This window comes from Peromyscus californicus, unplaced genomic scaffold, assembly GCF_007827085.1.
Source record: "Peromyscus californicus insignis strain IS unplaced genomic scaffold, ASM782708v3 Scaffold_4__1_contigs__length_199733344, whole genome shotgun sequence".
NCBI lineage: Eukaryota > Metazoa > Chordata > Mammalia > Rodentia > Cricetidae > Peromyscus > Peromyscus californicus.
The window spans coordinates 196,627,626-196,645,568 of record NW_026294562.1 but is presented as its reverse complement, the minus strand read 5'-3'; the positions used below and the strand labels follow the sequence as shown (position 1 = coordinate 196,645,568).

The 17,943-nt window shown below is 37.0% G+C and overlaps 1 protein-coding gene across 1 annotated transcript in view; it reads right to left on the bottom strand.

Moving 5' to 3' along the window:
- LOC128124322 (vomeronasal type-2 receptor 116-like) overlaps positions 1–14,170 on the bottom strand; it is a 51,315-nt gene extending 37,145 nt beyond the window's left edge. The window contains exon 1 of the mRNA XM_052760470.1: positions 13,758–14,170. Within this exon, the coding sequence (XP_052616430.1) occupies positions 13,758–14,170 (413 nt within the window). The remainder of the gene's footprint in view (positions 1–13,757) is intronic.
- Between the last annotated feature and the right edge of the window lie 3,773 nt (positions 14,171–17,943).

Here is a 17,943-nt window from a genome sequence, read left to right as displayed (position 1 = left end):
TCCCACATTGGGTGCCATTTGCAGTTGAAATTTTCTTTCTGTCTTTTTTAAAATATTTTTTAACTATGAGATTTTTCTATTCCTTTTACATACCAACCACAGATTCCCCTGTCCTCCCTCCTCTTGCACCCCAGCCTTCCCTCACAACCCACCACCCATTTCAACCTCCTCCAAGGTATCCCATGGGGAGTCAGCAGAGCCTGGTACATTTAGGTGAGGCAGGTCCAAGCCCCTCCTCCCTGCACCAAGGCTGCACAGTGTCTCAGCATAGCCACTAGGTTCCAAAAAGCCAGGTCATGCACTAGAGAAAGGTCCCAATTCCTCTGCTGGGGGCCTCCTATACAGTTCAAGCTAAACACTGTCTTGATTATACAAAGGCCTAGTACAGTACCATAGAGGCTCCTCAGCTATTGGTCCACAGTTCATGTGTTTCCACTAGTTTGGCTAGTTGTCTCTGTAGTTTTTCCAGTCATGGTTTCAATATCCATTGCTCATATAATCCCTCCTCTCTCATCAATTGGACTCCTGGAGCTCTGCCTGTGACCCAGCCTTGGATCTCTACATCTGCTTCCATCAGTCCCTGGATGAGGGTTCTATGATGACAGTTAGGGTATTAAGCCATCCAGTCACCAGAGTAGGCCAGCTCAGGCACCCTCTTGACTATTGCCAGTAGTCTTTGAGGGAGTCATCCTTGTAGATTCCTGGGAACCTCACTAGCACTCTGTTTCTCCCTTGTAGCATGAATCTTAAAAGTTCTTGTTAATAAAATCAAACCTGGAGCCAGGTATTGGGGTGAACCTTGGAAGATCAGAAAAGCAGAACAAGTCACAGCTTCCTCACCTCGCCAATTCCTCAGGTGATCCTGTTTCCTCAGATTGGATGCCTCTCAGCTGAACTGTGCTGCTCAAAAGCCTAAAAGCTTAACCTGCCTAGTTCCTGGTTTTCACACCATATATACCTTTCTGCTTTCTGCCCTCACTTCCTGGGATTAAAGGCTCACTTCTTGGGGTTAAAGGTGTGAGTCACCATGCCTGGCTGTTTTCAGTGTGGCTTTAAACTCACAGAGATCTGGATGGATCTCTGCCTCCCAAGGGATAGGATTAAAGGCATGTGTACCACCATTTTCTGGCCTCTATATGTAGTTCTGACCCCAGATAAGTTTATTAGGGTACACAATATTTTGGGGAACACAGTACCACTACACTCCCATTTCCCATGGCATCTTCATTTATCATGCTAACTCTTACCTTCCTCTGCAACACTGTTCCCATTCCACCTCAAACCTCCTGCTCCCCTAATATCTCATCCCCCATCCCTTACACTCCATTATCCCCCCTCACCCCAAGTTTGCTCATGTAGATCTCATCCATTTCTCCATCACCTGGCAATCTATGCATCCTTCCTAGGGTCCTCCTTACTAGCTAGCCTCCCTGGAGCTGTGGGTTGCAGTCTGGTTATCCTTTACTTTATATCTAGTATCCACTTAAGAGTGAGTACATACCATGTTTGTCTTTCTGAGTCTGTGTTACCTCACTTAGGATGATATTTTCTAGTTCCATCCATTTGCCTGCAAAACTCATGATGTCATTGTTTTTCTCTGCAGACTAGTGCTCCATTGTGTATATGTACTACAGTTTCTTTATCCATTCTTCAGTTGAGGGGGATCTAGGTTGTTTCCAGATTCTGGATATTGCAAATAATGCTGCCATGAACATAGTTGAGCATGTGTTCTTGGGGTATGATTGAACATTTCTTGGATATATGCCCAAGAGTGGTATAGCTGGGTCTTGAGGGAGGTTGATTCTCAATTTTCTGAGGAACCACCATACTGATTTCCAAAGTGGTTGTACAAGTTTGCATTCCCACCAACAGTGTAGAAGTGTTCACCTTGCTCCACATCCTCTCCAATATAAGCTGTCTTCAGTGTTTTTGATCTTAGCCATTCTTACAGGTGTAAGATGGTATCTTAGAGTCATTTTGATTTGCATTTCCCTAATGACTAAGGATGTTGAGCAATTCCTTAAATGTCTTTCAGCCATTTGTGCTTCTTCTTTTGAGAATTCTCTCTTTAGCTCTATAGCCCATTTTTCTAAATTGGACTGTTAGGTATTTTGATATCTAGTTTCTTTTAGGGTGTTGTTTTGTCTTATTGACTGTGTCCCTTGCCCTACAAAAGCTTCTCAGTTTCAAGTAGTCTCATTTATTAATTGTTGCTCTCAGTGTCTGTGCTACTGGTTTTATATTTATGAAGGGATCTCCGGTGCCAATGCATTCAAGACTACTTCTTACTTTTTCTTCTATCAGGTTAAGAGTAACTGGATTTATGTTGAGGCCTTTGATCCACTTGGATATAAGTTTAGTGATCTATTTGCAATCTTCTACATGTTGACTGTAGTTGGAGTTTTCCTGCCTGGCCCACAGTCAGGACAAATCTCTGTCACCCGCCAGTCCCACAGCCACTCAGACCCGACCAAGTAAACACAGAGACTTATACTGGTTACAAACTGTATGACCGTGGCAGGCTTCTTGCTAACTGTTCTTACAGCTTAAATTAATCCATTTCCATTAATCTATACCTTGCCGCATGGCTCGTGGCTTACCGGTATCTTCACATTCTGTTTCTCATCGTGGCGGCTGGCAGCGTCTCCCTGACTCAGCCTTCCACTTCCCAGCTTTATTCTCCTCCTTGTCCCGCCTACACTTCCTGCCTAGGCAATGGCCAATCAGTGTTTTATTTATTAACTAATTAGCAACACATTTGCCATACAGAACATTCCACAGCACTTCCCCCTTTTTTTTTCAAAAGGAAGGTTTTAACCTTAACAAAGTAAAATTACATACAATTTGGGAATTTGGGCGTAGCTTCTCTTACTACTTCCTGCTGGAGGGGGGCACTGTATCTTATGGGGAAACAAAGAAAATTTTAGGATTATGGAATAGTCCATGAGGGTGTATCATCTGAGCCAGTTGCCTTCAAACCATTCTGGATGTTGGATCATCTGGGCCATGGTGTCATCGGAGACCTTTCAGGGGGTCTTGGCTGGTCAAACCTGATGTGTCTTAATCTGGAACAAATCCATAGCCTCTGGCTTTCTGTGGAAACAAAAGCAGAGTCTCCTTTCCAAAGTAACATATCCTTATATCCAAATTTTGAATTCAAGGTACCTTTAAAATATACATTTTGGCATAACTCAACAGCTTTTACAATCAAATGTTTTTCTGCAGTTAAAAGTCCCAAAGACAACACAATGCAGATTCTCTGTGTAATATCCATTTTTACGTGGCTTATTTTTTATACTACCTTTACTGTCTCTTTAAAGACTTTATTTTTTAAAACTATGTATTTGTTTCTATAACTCTATATATCATCTTTTTTGTCTCTTTCAAGCCTACGTATCTTTTACACACATTGTAAACTATTACATCTGAATCTGTCTTATTGTGAATCTATTGCCTTAAACTGCAGCAGCTGTGGCTGCTGGATCCACCCACCTCAGCTTCCCAACATGGCCATGGTTTACCGCCAGCTCTGGGAGCTTTCGGGGGTCTATGCTTTTAGCCAAGCAGCGTGTAGCCCAGAAACCTCCCCCTTTGCTCTGCACCAGCAAAGGCTAAATCCACCATGCAGCTCAAAGTGCCACTTGCAAAGGCCTCATTCCCGCCATAGGCAGGTCGAGCACGCACGCTAGGAACCCACCAGTAGCTCAAACCAGCAGCTGCCGCTCATTTGAGAGACAATTAGGAACTGTTTTTAGCTCCGTTTTAGAATCTTTTCTCAGGTTTTAGGTGGAAACTCTTGCCACCACGTTGGACGCCATTTGTAGTTGGAGTTTTCCTGCCTGGCCCACAGTCAGGACAAATCTCTGTCACCCGCCAGTCCCACAGCCACTCAGACCCGACCAAGTAAACACAGAGACTTATACTGGTTACAAACTGTATGGCCGTGGCAGGCTTCTTGCTAACTGTTCTTACAGCTTAAATTAATCCATTTCCATTAATCTATACCTTGCCACATGGCTCGTGGCTTACCGGTATCTTCACATTCTGTTTCTCATCGTGGCGGCTGGCAGCGTCTCCCTGACTCAGCCTTCCACTTCCCAGCTTTATTCTCCTCCTTGTCCCGCCTACACTTCCTGCCTAGGCAATGGCCAATCAGTGTTTTATTTATTAACTAATTAGCAACACATTTGCCATACAGAACATTCCACAGCATGTTGACATCCAGTTATGACAGCACCATTTGTTGAAGATGCTTTGTTTTTTCCACTGTACAGTTTTGGCTTCTTTTTCAAATATCATATGTTCATAGGTGTGCAGAGTAATATCAGGGTCTTCAATTCAATTCCATTGGTCCACATGTCAGTTTTTATGCCAGTACCAAGCTGTTTTTATTACTGTAGCTCTATAGTAGAGCTTGAAGTCAGGGATTGTGGTGCCTCCTGAGGTTTCTTTATTGTACAAGAATCTATTAGCTATTCTGGGTATTTTGTTTTACCATATAAAGTTGAAATTTTTTTGAGCTGCCTATCAGCTCCCAAATAAAGACACAGAGACTTATTATTAATTATGAATACTTGGCCTTAGTTTTGGCTTATACCACCAGCACTTATAACTGAGTTTAACTAGTTTATACTCATCTCCATTTGGCTTCAGTGCTTTTAACTTTTCTTTCATTGTGTATGTTTTACTTTCCTGCTTACTCCATATTTGTCTGTCTGGCCCCTGGTGTCTTCCTAGCATCTCTTTTCTTTCATCCCCAAGCCTAAATTCCTCCTCCTACATTCTGTCTCTGCCCAGAAGGCCTGACTATACCTCCTCTCTCACTCTTAGTTGTTCAGCCTCTTATTAGATCAATCAGGTACCCTAGAAAGGCAACATAAAACAGCAACATACCTGTTTACATAGTTAAATAAATGCAACACATCTTTTCAAGTTAAAGAGATACACCTTTCTAATTCGATTTATTCTTTGGCAAATTTCATCAACTGTTTTTCCAACTTTAAAAGACTATTTTTGTTTTTACACTATATTTTCATTATCTACTCTTATTTTGATGGATATCTAAATGGATTCTAGTTACTTGATATTGCAAATAGACTGGCAATGAATCTGGATGAACAAGTATTTCTGAAGTTTTATAAAGTGTTTTTTGGGTATGTGCATATAATTCCTATAGTTGGTGATTCAGTATTTTTATTTTATTTTTTATCTTTTGGTTTTTCGAGACAGGGTTTCTCTGTGTAGCTTTTCGCCTTTCCTGGGTCTCACTTGGTAGCCCAGGATGGCTTCAAACTCACAGAGATCCGCCTTGCTCTGCCTCCTGAGTGCTGGGATTAAAGGCATGTGCCACCACTGCCCGGCTAGTACTTTTATTCTTAATAAAATATAATCCTTCACCCCGATTTCTGTAGTGACTGTACCTATTACTACCCACATGCAGAGTGGATAATCATTCCTCATTTCTCTCAGTCTCACCATTTGTCCTCATTTATTTTGTTGTTATACCCATTTGTATCTGTGTAAAATGAAATCTTCAGGTGATCTTAATTCAAATTTTTCTGATAGCTTTGTATGTTGAAGATTAATAAGCAATGTTTAATGTCCTTTGTATTCCTTTTTTCAGAACTATCTGTTCATTTATTTAGATTACTGACTGGAAATTTTGTATTCATAGTTTTTTTGGTTTTTTTGTTTGTTTGTTTGTTGGTTTTTCTGAGACAGGGTTTCTCCATGTAGCTTTGTTCCTTTCCTGGAACTTGCTTTGTAGGCCAGGCTGGCCTCAAACTCACAGAGATCCGCCTGCCTCTGCCTCCTGAGTGCTGGGATTAAAGGCATGTGCCACCACTGCCCGGCCATAATTTTTCTTTTCATATTTATTTACATATGTTCCGTATTAAACCTTGTATGATGTAGTTTGCAATGATTTTTACCCATTGTGTCATTTGTCTTCTCTGAAATATAATTTCCTTTGCTGTGAAGAGATTAATTTCATATACTCTCATTTGCTGCTTCTTGAAACAATTTCCCATGCTGTTGAAGTGCATAAAGTTCATCCTTTATCTGTAATTTCAAGTGTATTTTCCATATATTCTTCCCAAGGTTTCAGTGTTTTAGGTTTTGTGTGAAACCTCTAGCTCATTTTGAATTGGTGCCTGTAAAGGGTGTGATATATGGATCTATTTCAGTCTGGGAATGAATATGAAGTTTTCTCAAAAATGCTTGTTAAACTCCAGGGCATGTTCTCTTGATATCCTGATCAAAAACAGTGGCCCATAGATGTTCAGATTAGTGTTGAGTCAGGTTCTCTCACTGAACCTTCAGTCACTGGAGGACATGCACTTGTGGATAAGACATAGGACTATGAAGAGTGTAGAATAGATACTAATTAGAGAAGAGCATCAGGTTCCCAGAGGTGCAGTGAAATCTGTTCATGAATAATTTAGAAGAGTGAGATGGGAACAGCAGGAAATGAGGGGACCAAAGAATATAGGTGTTTGGCAGTCCTGATGGAGGTGTTAAAAAAAGGTGACTATTTCTATTAGAGACTCTGCACCACCTAGGTCTTCTAGAAGATCATGGTAAGGAAGCAGTAGTGGTTTTGTGAATCCCAAACAGAATATATAAGAAAAAGTGCCTCATAAATAGGTGGATGTTAGCCACATTTTCAGAATACAAGATGGAGACATTTTGGGAAAAATTGAACAGGGTTGACATAATCAGCTAATTTTTAGGATAGTTACTAGGGGAACAAGCATTAAAGAAAACAGTGACTGAGGTTTTTTTTGGTTTTGGTTTTGGTTTTTCAAGACAGAGTTTCTGTCTATAGATTGTGCCTTTCCTGGATCTCGCTGTGTAGACCAGGCTGGCCTCGAACTCACAAAGATCTACCTGCCTCTGCCTCCCGAGTGCTGGGAATAAAGGCGTGCACCACCACCAACCAGCTCAGTGACTGAGTTTTAACCTTGGTCTTGATGTATGTTATATATCAGCAATGTCCCTTGAGTAGAGATGACCAAAATTTAGGGAAAGCCCAAGAGAGAGAGCCTAGTGAATCTGTACAGGTAGGAAAAGTGGTGACTTCTCTTTCAACTCTATTTAGCAATGAGAGTAGAATAGTGAATTTGTTTAGAAGAAATGAATTGTCTTTTCTAGGAAAAGAGGTGTCTTTTAACAAACTCATGAAAGACCTGTGAGAGGAACATTGCTTTCTAGACATTCACAGCCAAGACCTCAACAGAGGGACATTCCTGTGGCCATCATGAAACATGATAAAAGAATTTTCACTACATTCTGCCCTTGTTATGAGAAAATCAGTGACACTGAATTAAAAAGAAATGGAAATATAAAATTATAAAACAGTAGACATGTAATGCTAGCTGAACACTGTCCTGATTCAAGACAACAGAGAAAAACAGAAATTAAAATAAATTACATGAAAGCAGGATATTGGCTAAAAAAGAAAGTGAGGGAAATTCAAACTTGCAAACAGAGTTTCTGCCAAACATTTGTAACTGGGACAGAAATTAACACCACCAAATAGAATATTTATGTTCTATACAGGAATAAGCACAAACATCTCTTGATGACAGGCTACCACACTTAGAAATTTCAAGAATATGAAAATGCAATGTCCTTGGAGATAGGTGGAACAGGACTAAATGATGATCAGAGAGTTACATGCTAGGAAATACCTAAGCAGGGAAATACTTATATGGATCAGTACCTAGAACTCACAGAAAATGCTATATGTTTTCCAAGTTATAGCTTGAGCAGGGGCAGAGTGTTGCAGCATTTTTCCCATGGATGTATTTGGCAAGCATAAGAGAAGCCACAGGAAGTCACTCTGTAAGGAATTGTATGGTAAACTGAGATTGCCTTCAAGCAGGCACTAAGAGGACATGACATGTAGAGAGAATTAATCTGAAGAAATATGAACATAAAAATGGATACTGGCAGAGATATAGGCACCTTGTTCTGTAGCAATGTGGAAAGGTGGGGTTACCCAACTGGAGACGATGATCCACAAGTATCCCTCAGATTCCAGATTAATGTCTGTCCTGATCTATGCTGTTATCTTTGCACTTTAGGCATCAGCATCCCAAACTTATGGTGGAATTTTGAAGACGATGAAACATTTTAGAGTTTAGACCTTTGAGGGAATGTAAATTATTATTTTTACTTTTATTCATTAAAATTATTCTTACCACCGAACTTTGAAGGTAATCTCCACTTCTGATTCCAAACTACAGTGTTTGTTTCATCATGTCCCATGTGAGGACTTGATACCACAAGTTCTCTTCAGCAAGATACTGCTGTTATTTTTTTATAGGCCAAAATGGTATAAAATTTCTGAAAACATTAAACCAGGTAAGATTGATGTCTTTTAAGTGCTTCATCTCAGCTAATTTCTTTCATCCAAATAAGAAGTAACTAGTGCCAATATACATAAATTGTTTACCTCCAGTGGAAATCACATTGGGCTTATCTTTTTCTCTGTAAAGTATCTTTGGTAGGATTAACTTCCTTATGCCTATTTTGAACTGCACTCACCCTGCCAGCCTCTGCTCCAGTCCACTGTGCTCATAACAGTGATCACCCACCTTATCACCCACTCACTTCTGATTCTAAGCTTTAATGTTCTTAACAAATATTAGATATCTATCAGGCATCTTTGTTAGTTCCACACAGTGAGAGGTACTATTTACTCTCACAAAAAAGTGAAGTTAGATAGAACAAAAGAGAACACTCTGACACAAGTGAATGAGCCTTTCTGCCATGCTCCTTTGTGCTACTTCGTTCAGAACATTACTAGAAATGGTAATCTGCTAAACTATTGATTGGGGAAACAATCTCCTACTGTAATTTTCAGCATAACAGTAAAGGACAATACAGCATTCCATTTATGTAATTGTCTGGAGTAACTAAACTCTGATTCAAACAGCTTCCTTCTTTTGTCATTGCTTATTTTTGAGGCAGTATGTTAATTAGAATATTTCTCCAATAAAAGGCTCTTTTACTGACTTTTGGATCCAAACTCCTCATATGGGGCTGCTTTGCCCAGCATTAATAAATGAGGAGGTGCTTATTTTTATTGTTACTATTTGCCATGTTCTGTTGACATCCATAGGAGATCTGCCCTTCCCTGAACAGAAAATGAGCTAGAATGGATTTATGCTTGGGAAAAGATGTAAGGTGGAGTGGAAGATCTGCAAGGAAGGAGGAAGTAGAAACTGCAACCAGGATATAAAATAAAGAAGAAAGAAAGAAACAAGGAAAGAAAGAATAAAAAAGAATATTTCTCCCTCCCTCTACCTTTCTTTAAATTTTCCTTTTATGTCACACTCTGATCTTCTTCCAATTGAAGGTTTCTTTCTTGATTAATTGTTATCACATGCATATTTGGATTTGCATATATATTCCTAAATATATCATACTGAGGACATGTAATATTACAAATATTCATATTTACGGCACTAAGTGTTTGGCATTGAACAAACACTTTTTAAACAACTCTCTGGAGAGTGCTACCTCCCATTATCCCAACTTTACTCATTTGTCTGTAGTTATTTTTATAGGGCTGAGGACCTTATCAATGACCTGCATGTCATAGTAACACAATGGGTACTAGAGTGAAAGAAATATCTTGGTGGTAACCAACACATCTCTAATTAGGCTCAAAACCAGCTCAAACAAGAGGAATACCATGTCAACAAACTACCTGCTTGGGAATTTTCTCTGAGTTCCCTTCCAAAAGATCATTGAAGCTGAGTGAGTTTACTATTAACAACTGTCACATCTGCATGTGTCCTTACAAAGGAGACACAGACACACAGACACACACACACACAGAGAGAGAGACAGAGACAGAGACAGAGACAAAGACAGAGACAGAGAGAGTGTACTAAAGATGGATAGAGAAAGAGAGGAGGGAAAGGAAAGAAGGAGAGAAAGAGTGTTCAGGAAAATTAGACAGGAGGTATTGTCTATGTGTCTAAGAGCCCTAATCCCCTTTGAAATAGACTTTGCATGTGCAGGCAGTTGGGTTGGAGTCCCCACTCCATTGTTAAGAACTCCTCATCTATATTCTGTAATGAAGTCCAGTAGATGGATTTGGTACACAGCATGAATTTTAGAGGATTTGAGACTGTGATTCTTAATGGTACCTTAGAAGAAGGCTAGATGTAGCTATGGCTTCCCTTAGGAATGACTTTTAGCAACAAAAATGTTTTAAAACTTTTTATGGTACTTTCATTCTTGAGAATACAGATTTTGTTGTTTTAAATTACTTTTGATTTGAAGCAAAGTACTTCCTTTATAGATGCTCATTATGAAAAAGCAGTAGGATGTTTGTAGAATGTTAGGCTGACCTATCCCATAGTAAAGTAAACAGATTATTATTCTCACAATTTTTCTAAAACATAAAATGTTTATACTATAAGGAAATTTTGTCTCAATTTTTACTATTAGATTAAACCTGAGAGTAAGAAGAAATATCTCCACTCATTCATTGTACTTGACGTATAAATTAATTTGTTTCATCATTTATATTGGGACAACTCTTAAATGTAAGATTGATGTAAGTTTCAGAGTAATTTCAGAACATATCTAATTACTTGATTAGTAAAGAAATTTGAGGACCAACTTTAAAAGCTTAGATGGCATATAAAAATTTTGAATGCCAATGAATAGAAAAACATTTTTATTTTTGAGATTATAATGAAATTATGCTGTGGGATGTTCTGTATGGCAAATGTGTTACTGATTAGTCAATAAATAAAACACTGATTGGCCGTTGGCTAGGCAGGAAGTAAAGGCGGGACAAGGAGGAGAATAAAGCTGGGAAGTGGAAGGCTGAGTCAGAGAGACACTGCCAGCCGCCACGAGACAAACAGCATGTGAAGATGCTAGTAAACAACGAGCCATGCAGCAAGGTATAGATTAATGGAAATGGATTAATTTAAGCTGTAAGAACAGTTAGCAAGAAGTCTGCCATGGCCATACAGTTTGTAACCAATATAATAAGTCTCTGAGTTTACTTGGTTGGGTCTGAGCGGCTGTGGGACTGGCAGGTGAGAGAGATTTGCCCTGACTGTGGGCCAGGCAGGAAAACTCTAGCTACAAAATTACATCATTTTTCTGTTCTTTTTTCTCTCACTAATCGCTCCTGTTTATCCATTCCTTCTCTCTTTCAAACTCATGAATTGTTTTTTTTATAATTGTTATTACATATTTATATATATGTGTGTTTGAGTAGATTTTAGGAATATAAATGTATATATAATAATAATGATACATAACATACAACTTATGTTTATATGCACAAATAACCTTTGCATTTAATTGAAATAATATATATAATTCTCATATATGTATATGTACATATATAGTCCTAGATTATCTATGAACACCATTTCGTCTTAGAAATTATTTTGTTTGCTCTGCCCAATGGTAGACTTTTTCTTTCTCTGTCAGCATTACTTTGTACACTGCAGTTTTTGTATGGTTAAGTACCCATGAGATTTTCCCATTCACATCAGAATGCCAAAAGTTGTGGTCCTAGTTCAGCTCATATTCAGGAAGTCATGTTTATCAGACTTTCTGTGCCTGTATGGACAATGTATGGCATTCCTAAGAGACATAGTCTCAAAGAAAACTCCCTGGTCCTCAGGATCTTACATTCTTTCTATTTCATCTTCCTCAGTGAAATCTGAAACTTAGGAGTGGCAATAGTATTTATTGTAAATGTATCAGGTGGAACTGGGATCCACAATTCTTCATTTTGATTGGCTGTGGCTTTTGATCATTGTATGCATCTGTTTCAACATGACATGTCCTTAAAGAGATATGAGGAATAGACTTAGCTGTATGAATGGGAACACGTATTTAGAATCTTTAGGGGCTATGCTGCTTTAGAGAAGTGGTAGTTACAGTTTCTCCTCTGAGATCCAAAACTTCACTAGCTCTTGGTAGTTCATTTATTTCCTATAATTAGGCATAATTTTCCTTTTGACCAGCAGGAATTCTGTTCAATTACAGCTAACAACTGCATTTGCAAACCCTCCTAGACAAATATATAGACATAAAAGCAAAGAAGTTACCACAACAAGGATAAAACTCACAGTAGTAAAGGTCTAACAGTTCTATATAATTTTACTTTTATTTAAATATTTGTAAATGGAAGATATTTTACATAATATATTGTATGTATTTTTAGGAACTGGTGAAGAATTCCAGAGAAATGTAAAATAATAAAGTTGCACGTTGTAACCTATCCATGACTTTAGATAAAGAATACATATCAATTCGTGGAAAAGCAATGAATTCAAAGAAGCATTCAGACAAATGATGTGTAAATGTCTAGATTTAAAGAGAAAGTGGGAGTATTCATCAAGACTTAAAACAGTTGGAAATGTGACATATGTCTTCAGAGGTTAAATAAGCAAGGGGTCCTCCACATTATTAGACCTAGTTACTTGTTCTGAGTGTCTGACATTTGACATTGGGTAATATAATTCTTACTAAGTCTACATTACAACTTAGCAGGCAATATATTAAGCAATGACTAATGAAGTATTATATTCATAAAAGATTACATTCATATTTTGAAAATCCTGTATTCTTCAGTATAATCACTCAAGCCCAAATGGAGCATGAGAATTTACTAAAGGGCCTTGAGGTCTTAAGAAACAGATTGAAACCTGTGTAAAAATCTGGTATATTGAAAGTTGAATATAAAATAAAATTATTATCTACGTATTAAATCACAGAGATTGGAAGACAACATAAAATTTATTAGAATCCACTTTCAAAATTTAAAACAATCTGTGATTAAGTGGATAAGAGAATATACATGAAGCTCTTAACAATGTAAATCAGTAACGTAAATATTAATAGTATATATTAGAGAAGAATATGGTAGGGTCCTGGGACTGGTCATCTTTAATCCCAGAAGAGCAGAGGCAGACGTAGACAAGTCTCTACGAGTTCAAAATAATATGATATTTACATAAATTTTCAGATAAGCCCAGATGTATCCTGAGGTCCTGCTCATATGAAAATACAACCTTGATTTTAAGCATGGATAACTCCATTGGCCCCAGTATAAAGAACCTGTAATACAATTGGTTAAACACATAATAGCTCAATGAATCAAACCTATACTATATTGGTGTAGCACACATTTGCAATAGATATCAACTGGACTTCATCTTTGAAATTCATCAGTTATCATAAGAACTATGTTTAAGTTTGAACTAGGTTTTGGGAGGGTTATTCCTTCTAGAATGTGGCCTATTCTTGATACGAAGAACTGAGATCTTATCTGGCCTTACTAAGATAATATAACACTTAGGGGCAAAAATGAAGCCAAGGAGGGCTGCACTAGAAGCCAAGATAGAGAAGACTTCCATAGCCACCATGACCTTCCCCTTGGTGCTGTGGTAGACAGGGAGGAATGTGACCCAGACACAGAAGAACACCAGCATGCTAAATGATAGGAACTTGGCTTCATTGAATGTGTCTGGGACAAGAAAGCCATAATGTAACTTCCAAGTGCCAAGGAGCAGAGATATCCCAATATACCATGGAAGGCAAAATCTGAGCCCTTGTTACACACAAGGATGATATGTCCATGTTCAGCATGAGCATCTTTGTCCAGGAATGGAGAAGAGGTTCCTAGCCAGATTCCACAGAGGACAAGGTGGACCAGAGTACATATGGGGATTATAAGGTTTGGAGCCTTTGATATCATTAACCACCTCACCACTTTATTTGGAAAAGTGACCTTGAAGGCAATAATCACAGTGATAGCTTTGGCCAACACAGTGGCAAAAACCACAGTGAAAATACCTCCAAATGTGATCTGCTGCAGGATACAGGTTGTGGTGTTGGGATGGCCAATGAAGAACAAGGAACAGAGGAAACAGATGATGAGTGTGATGAGCAACATGTAACTGAGGGTCCTATTATTAGCCTTGACAATTGGAGTGTCCCTGTGTTTCACAAATAGTGCAAGAACTACGGCTGTGAGTACAGAGAAGCACAGAGCTGTGGTTGTGAGAAACATCCCCAAAGGGTCCTTATAGTCGAGAAAACTCACAGCTTTCTGTAGGCAGTGTTTCTTCTCTGTGTTTACATAATGACTTTCTGGACACTTCATGCACTTTTCCATATCTGGTAAAAAATGAAGGTGATATTTTGTCCAAGTTGATGTTATGTCTGTAATTCTAACCCATTTCTCTGTATCTGTTAACAGGACTGTTATCTACATCACTTTTCTTCTTCTCAGTGATAACGAAGTATGAGCTCTGTAGTGAATACTTTTATATTTATAATACACACCTTCCTTATTAGATATTTCAGTTATAATTTATATGCACATATAACCTGTGTGGCTCCAACTCAGCCTTCTTTCCTCGTGTTCCATTCCTCACTTTCTCCACCTTTTAATTCCCAACTTGTGCTCTCTATCTCTTCTTCTTACATTTTAATACACATTGAGTATATTCTGTGATGGTTGTATTTACAGGTTATAGGGGAATTTAATGGAATGTGGGTAACAATTCAGAATCTATAACCTTAAAGAAGAGTGGTGTCCCTTTTTTGTAAGTAGTTATCAATTACTAGTAGCTTCTCATACAGCCCATCTTCTTTATAGTGACATAAATTAAATACACCTTTTTTCTCTTAAATATTTTCAATGCCTCTGTGCTATTGGTGTATCTCTTTGCAGGTCTTTAGAATACTGAGTTACAATGCATGAACATGCTTTCTATCTGATTCCACATCATGAGATATATTACATTATGAATTTGAATACTCAAAAGAGAGAAAATGGCCTTTGATATTATTTTGATAAACTTTTGTTTATAAGCATAGTTTCTCAAATTTCTTATCATTATAAAATGCTCTATGTTTTCTAATTTTTACTTTTCTGTGTGGAAACTTTAAAAAAGCATTACTATATTGTTACAGGATTGAATAGTGAACTAGTGAATAGCTGTAATTCCGGTTGGGCAAAGGTCAGAACTACTTTAGAGTATGAAATTAAATAGTCCTATATTATTCTGCTCTTGAAAATTTGCAAAATTCATCTTGTATTTGTGTTATATTTACACTGATTAATTCATGCCAGATTTCTACAGTCATTTTTTCCTGGATTTTTAAAAGAAACTCATCACCAGACTTTTAATTTCCTTTTGTTGATAATTTTTTAACATATTATTGAATAAACTTCAGTAGAATAAAAAGTATTTCTATATATCTTGTAAGTACTTCTTCCTTCAGCTATTGTGACACATTGCTACAGTTATTGTCAGGGCCTACTTTCAATGTATTGCGTCAGATTCTGTTATTTTCTTCTCTTTTATGTGGAGGTTTTCTACCTTTCAATGGATGACTAACATGTATAACTCCATTACTAAAGGAACATGATACATGTAATAAAACTACTATATATAGAATAACTATATGTATTTCAAGATATCATAACATTTTTTGGTACATTGAACCAATAATCTAACCTCAAGTATCTGACATATTTGAGCTACATTACTTTTGAAAGTATACATATTAATTAGGAACTATGAAGGACGCTTCATGGGAAAGTGAACCGTTCCATATATATATATATATATATATATATATATATATTGTACATTGTGTGCATAGATATTCACTAAAGGAGTATTTTTTAATAACAGCTTGAGACTACAGTCTATTATATATCAAGGTGAGTTATCCATGGGAGAAGTTGCAAAAAGTTTCTAAATTCAGAGGTCATGAAATACTGCAAGTGAATAGAAAGTTACAGACACAGCAGGGCAGTTGAAAATATATATATATATATATATATATATATATATATATTCGGTATGATATTATGCATATCATACCTCAAAATCTCCGGGAAGATTAAATATCATAGAGCATGTAAAGTTGGCATAAGTTACTACCCTTAACTAAGAAGCTATTTGACCTCATAGCTGCTATAAGAGGAAGACTCATTAATGTTTAAGAAAGTGGCCATTGCTAATCAATTCATACTCCACTGCAGGCCTACAGAAGAGTATTTGGGTAGTAGAAATTGAATTAAATGAGTTTTTCTTAATTATTTAAAATTGAGAGAAAAGAAGTTAGACAGGTAGAAAAGTGGAAGATTTGGGTGGGTATGAACATGATTCAAATACATAGTATAAAATTCTCAAAATAAAAGAATTATTTAGCAATTTCAAAATTGGTATAACACCAGTCACAAATTTAATATTAAGTATGAAAATACTAGCTTTTAAAGATTATTTTCCCCAATGAAAAATGCTGGAATATGTTCATGACCTATTCTTCTAAACAGAGATTCTATATTCCTATGCAGGTCTTAGGTCTTTTTACAGCTCTCCATAACAGACTGTAGAAACTGCCTTCCGGATATTTTTTTCATATAATACTTCTCAAAATTGAAGAAAAAATGGACATAATCCTATTCATTAAGGAAATTTGGAATTTTAATTATGATTTGCAGTCAAAAACAATATATTGGTATTATCAAACACAAATTTCTAATCTTATGTTCTGTATGAAAAAGCTTGCTGGGAAGAATCATTAGAATAATTTATCCTACACTTAGGTGAGTTAAAATCATTATTGAAATACAGTTTTAAAAACATCCAATTTTGGTAGATTTTTTACTATATGTTACAGTTCATGTGGGAAAAAGCATATTGATCAGCACAGAGGAAAGGAGTTCCTGCAGCAAACAATACCTGCAGTTGACCATAAATATGTCAATTATACATTTCAGTGCCTATGTTCTACAATTTCAAGACACGGTGATGCATACTTCATATCCTAAATAAGAGAAGGAATAAATTTATCTGACTGCTGTCCTGATTTTTTTCAGTTTTTAAGACAATGCATAATTCTGCAGAAATGTAGAACCATTCCTTAAGATTTATTCTTACCTGTCTCATTGGAAATCTCATTGTCTGCACAAGGAGTGCAATCATAACAGCAAATAGCCTTGCCTTCTAGGGAAATTTTCCTAAATCCAGGCCCACAGATCTCACTGCACACAGACTTGGGAATCTGAGAAAAATGGGAGTAAAGTTAACAAATGTTAAGGGTTTATTGAAAACCTCAATAATATTGTTTTTAATATCACATAATTAATTTGCAAGTTTTATTCCTATAAATGTAGAGAAGGATCTTGAGCATCTGTGATCTACATCAGATTGGTCTAAGGATTATCACAGTCATAGACTAGAGAATAATGAGGTAGGAAAAATTATGATGCTGGTAGGTAATAGAAGCCATGACCTAGAAGGTTAAATGGACCTTCCAGATGGATTCTGTCTCTAGACTTACTTTCTATGCGTTGAAAAATTTATTTTCACTATGATTGTGAATGTTGCTTATCAACTTGACAGAACTTAAATCATAATGTAAACAAATTGTTGGGAATTTATGTGAGTATTCATGAAGAGAAGTTTAAGGGATTCACTCTATGAATGAGCATCATCATTACATAGGTTGTTGTCTGAGAATGGATGAGAATGAGAAAAATGATCTGTGGTATTTACTTTTTTATGTTGACTGAGGATAAGAAGTCATCAGAAACCTCATGTTCCTAGAGCAATAAATTTGCAAAGATAAGGGCTGCATTCTCACACTGTCAGCCATAAGAAGCACTTTCTTAAGTTATATTGGGTATGTATGTATTTGCAGTAACAGAACAGGAGAGAAACATACACACATGCTTACTATAATATTGTCCCATTTAAGAGGTGGATAAAAGAAAAATGGTAACTGTTTATTGTCTGTAACTTTTAAGCATGGAATCAAAATGAATTGCAGGATGATAAATATCATGTAGATATGACCCTTATAATTGACATTCCCATGGCTGCTCACTGTACTTTGTATTGCATTTGGAACTATTTCCAACTTCTA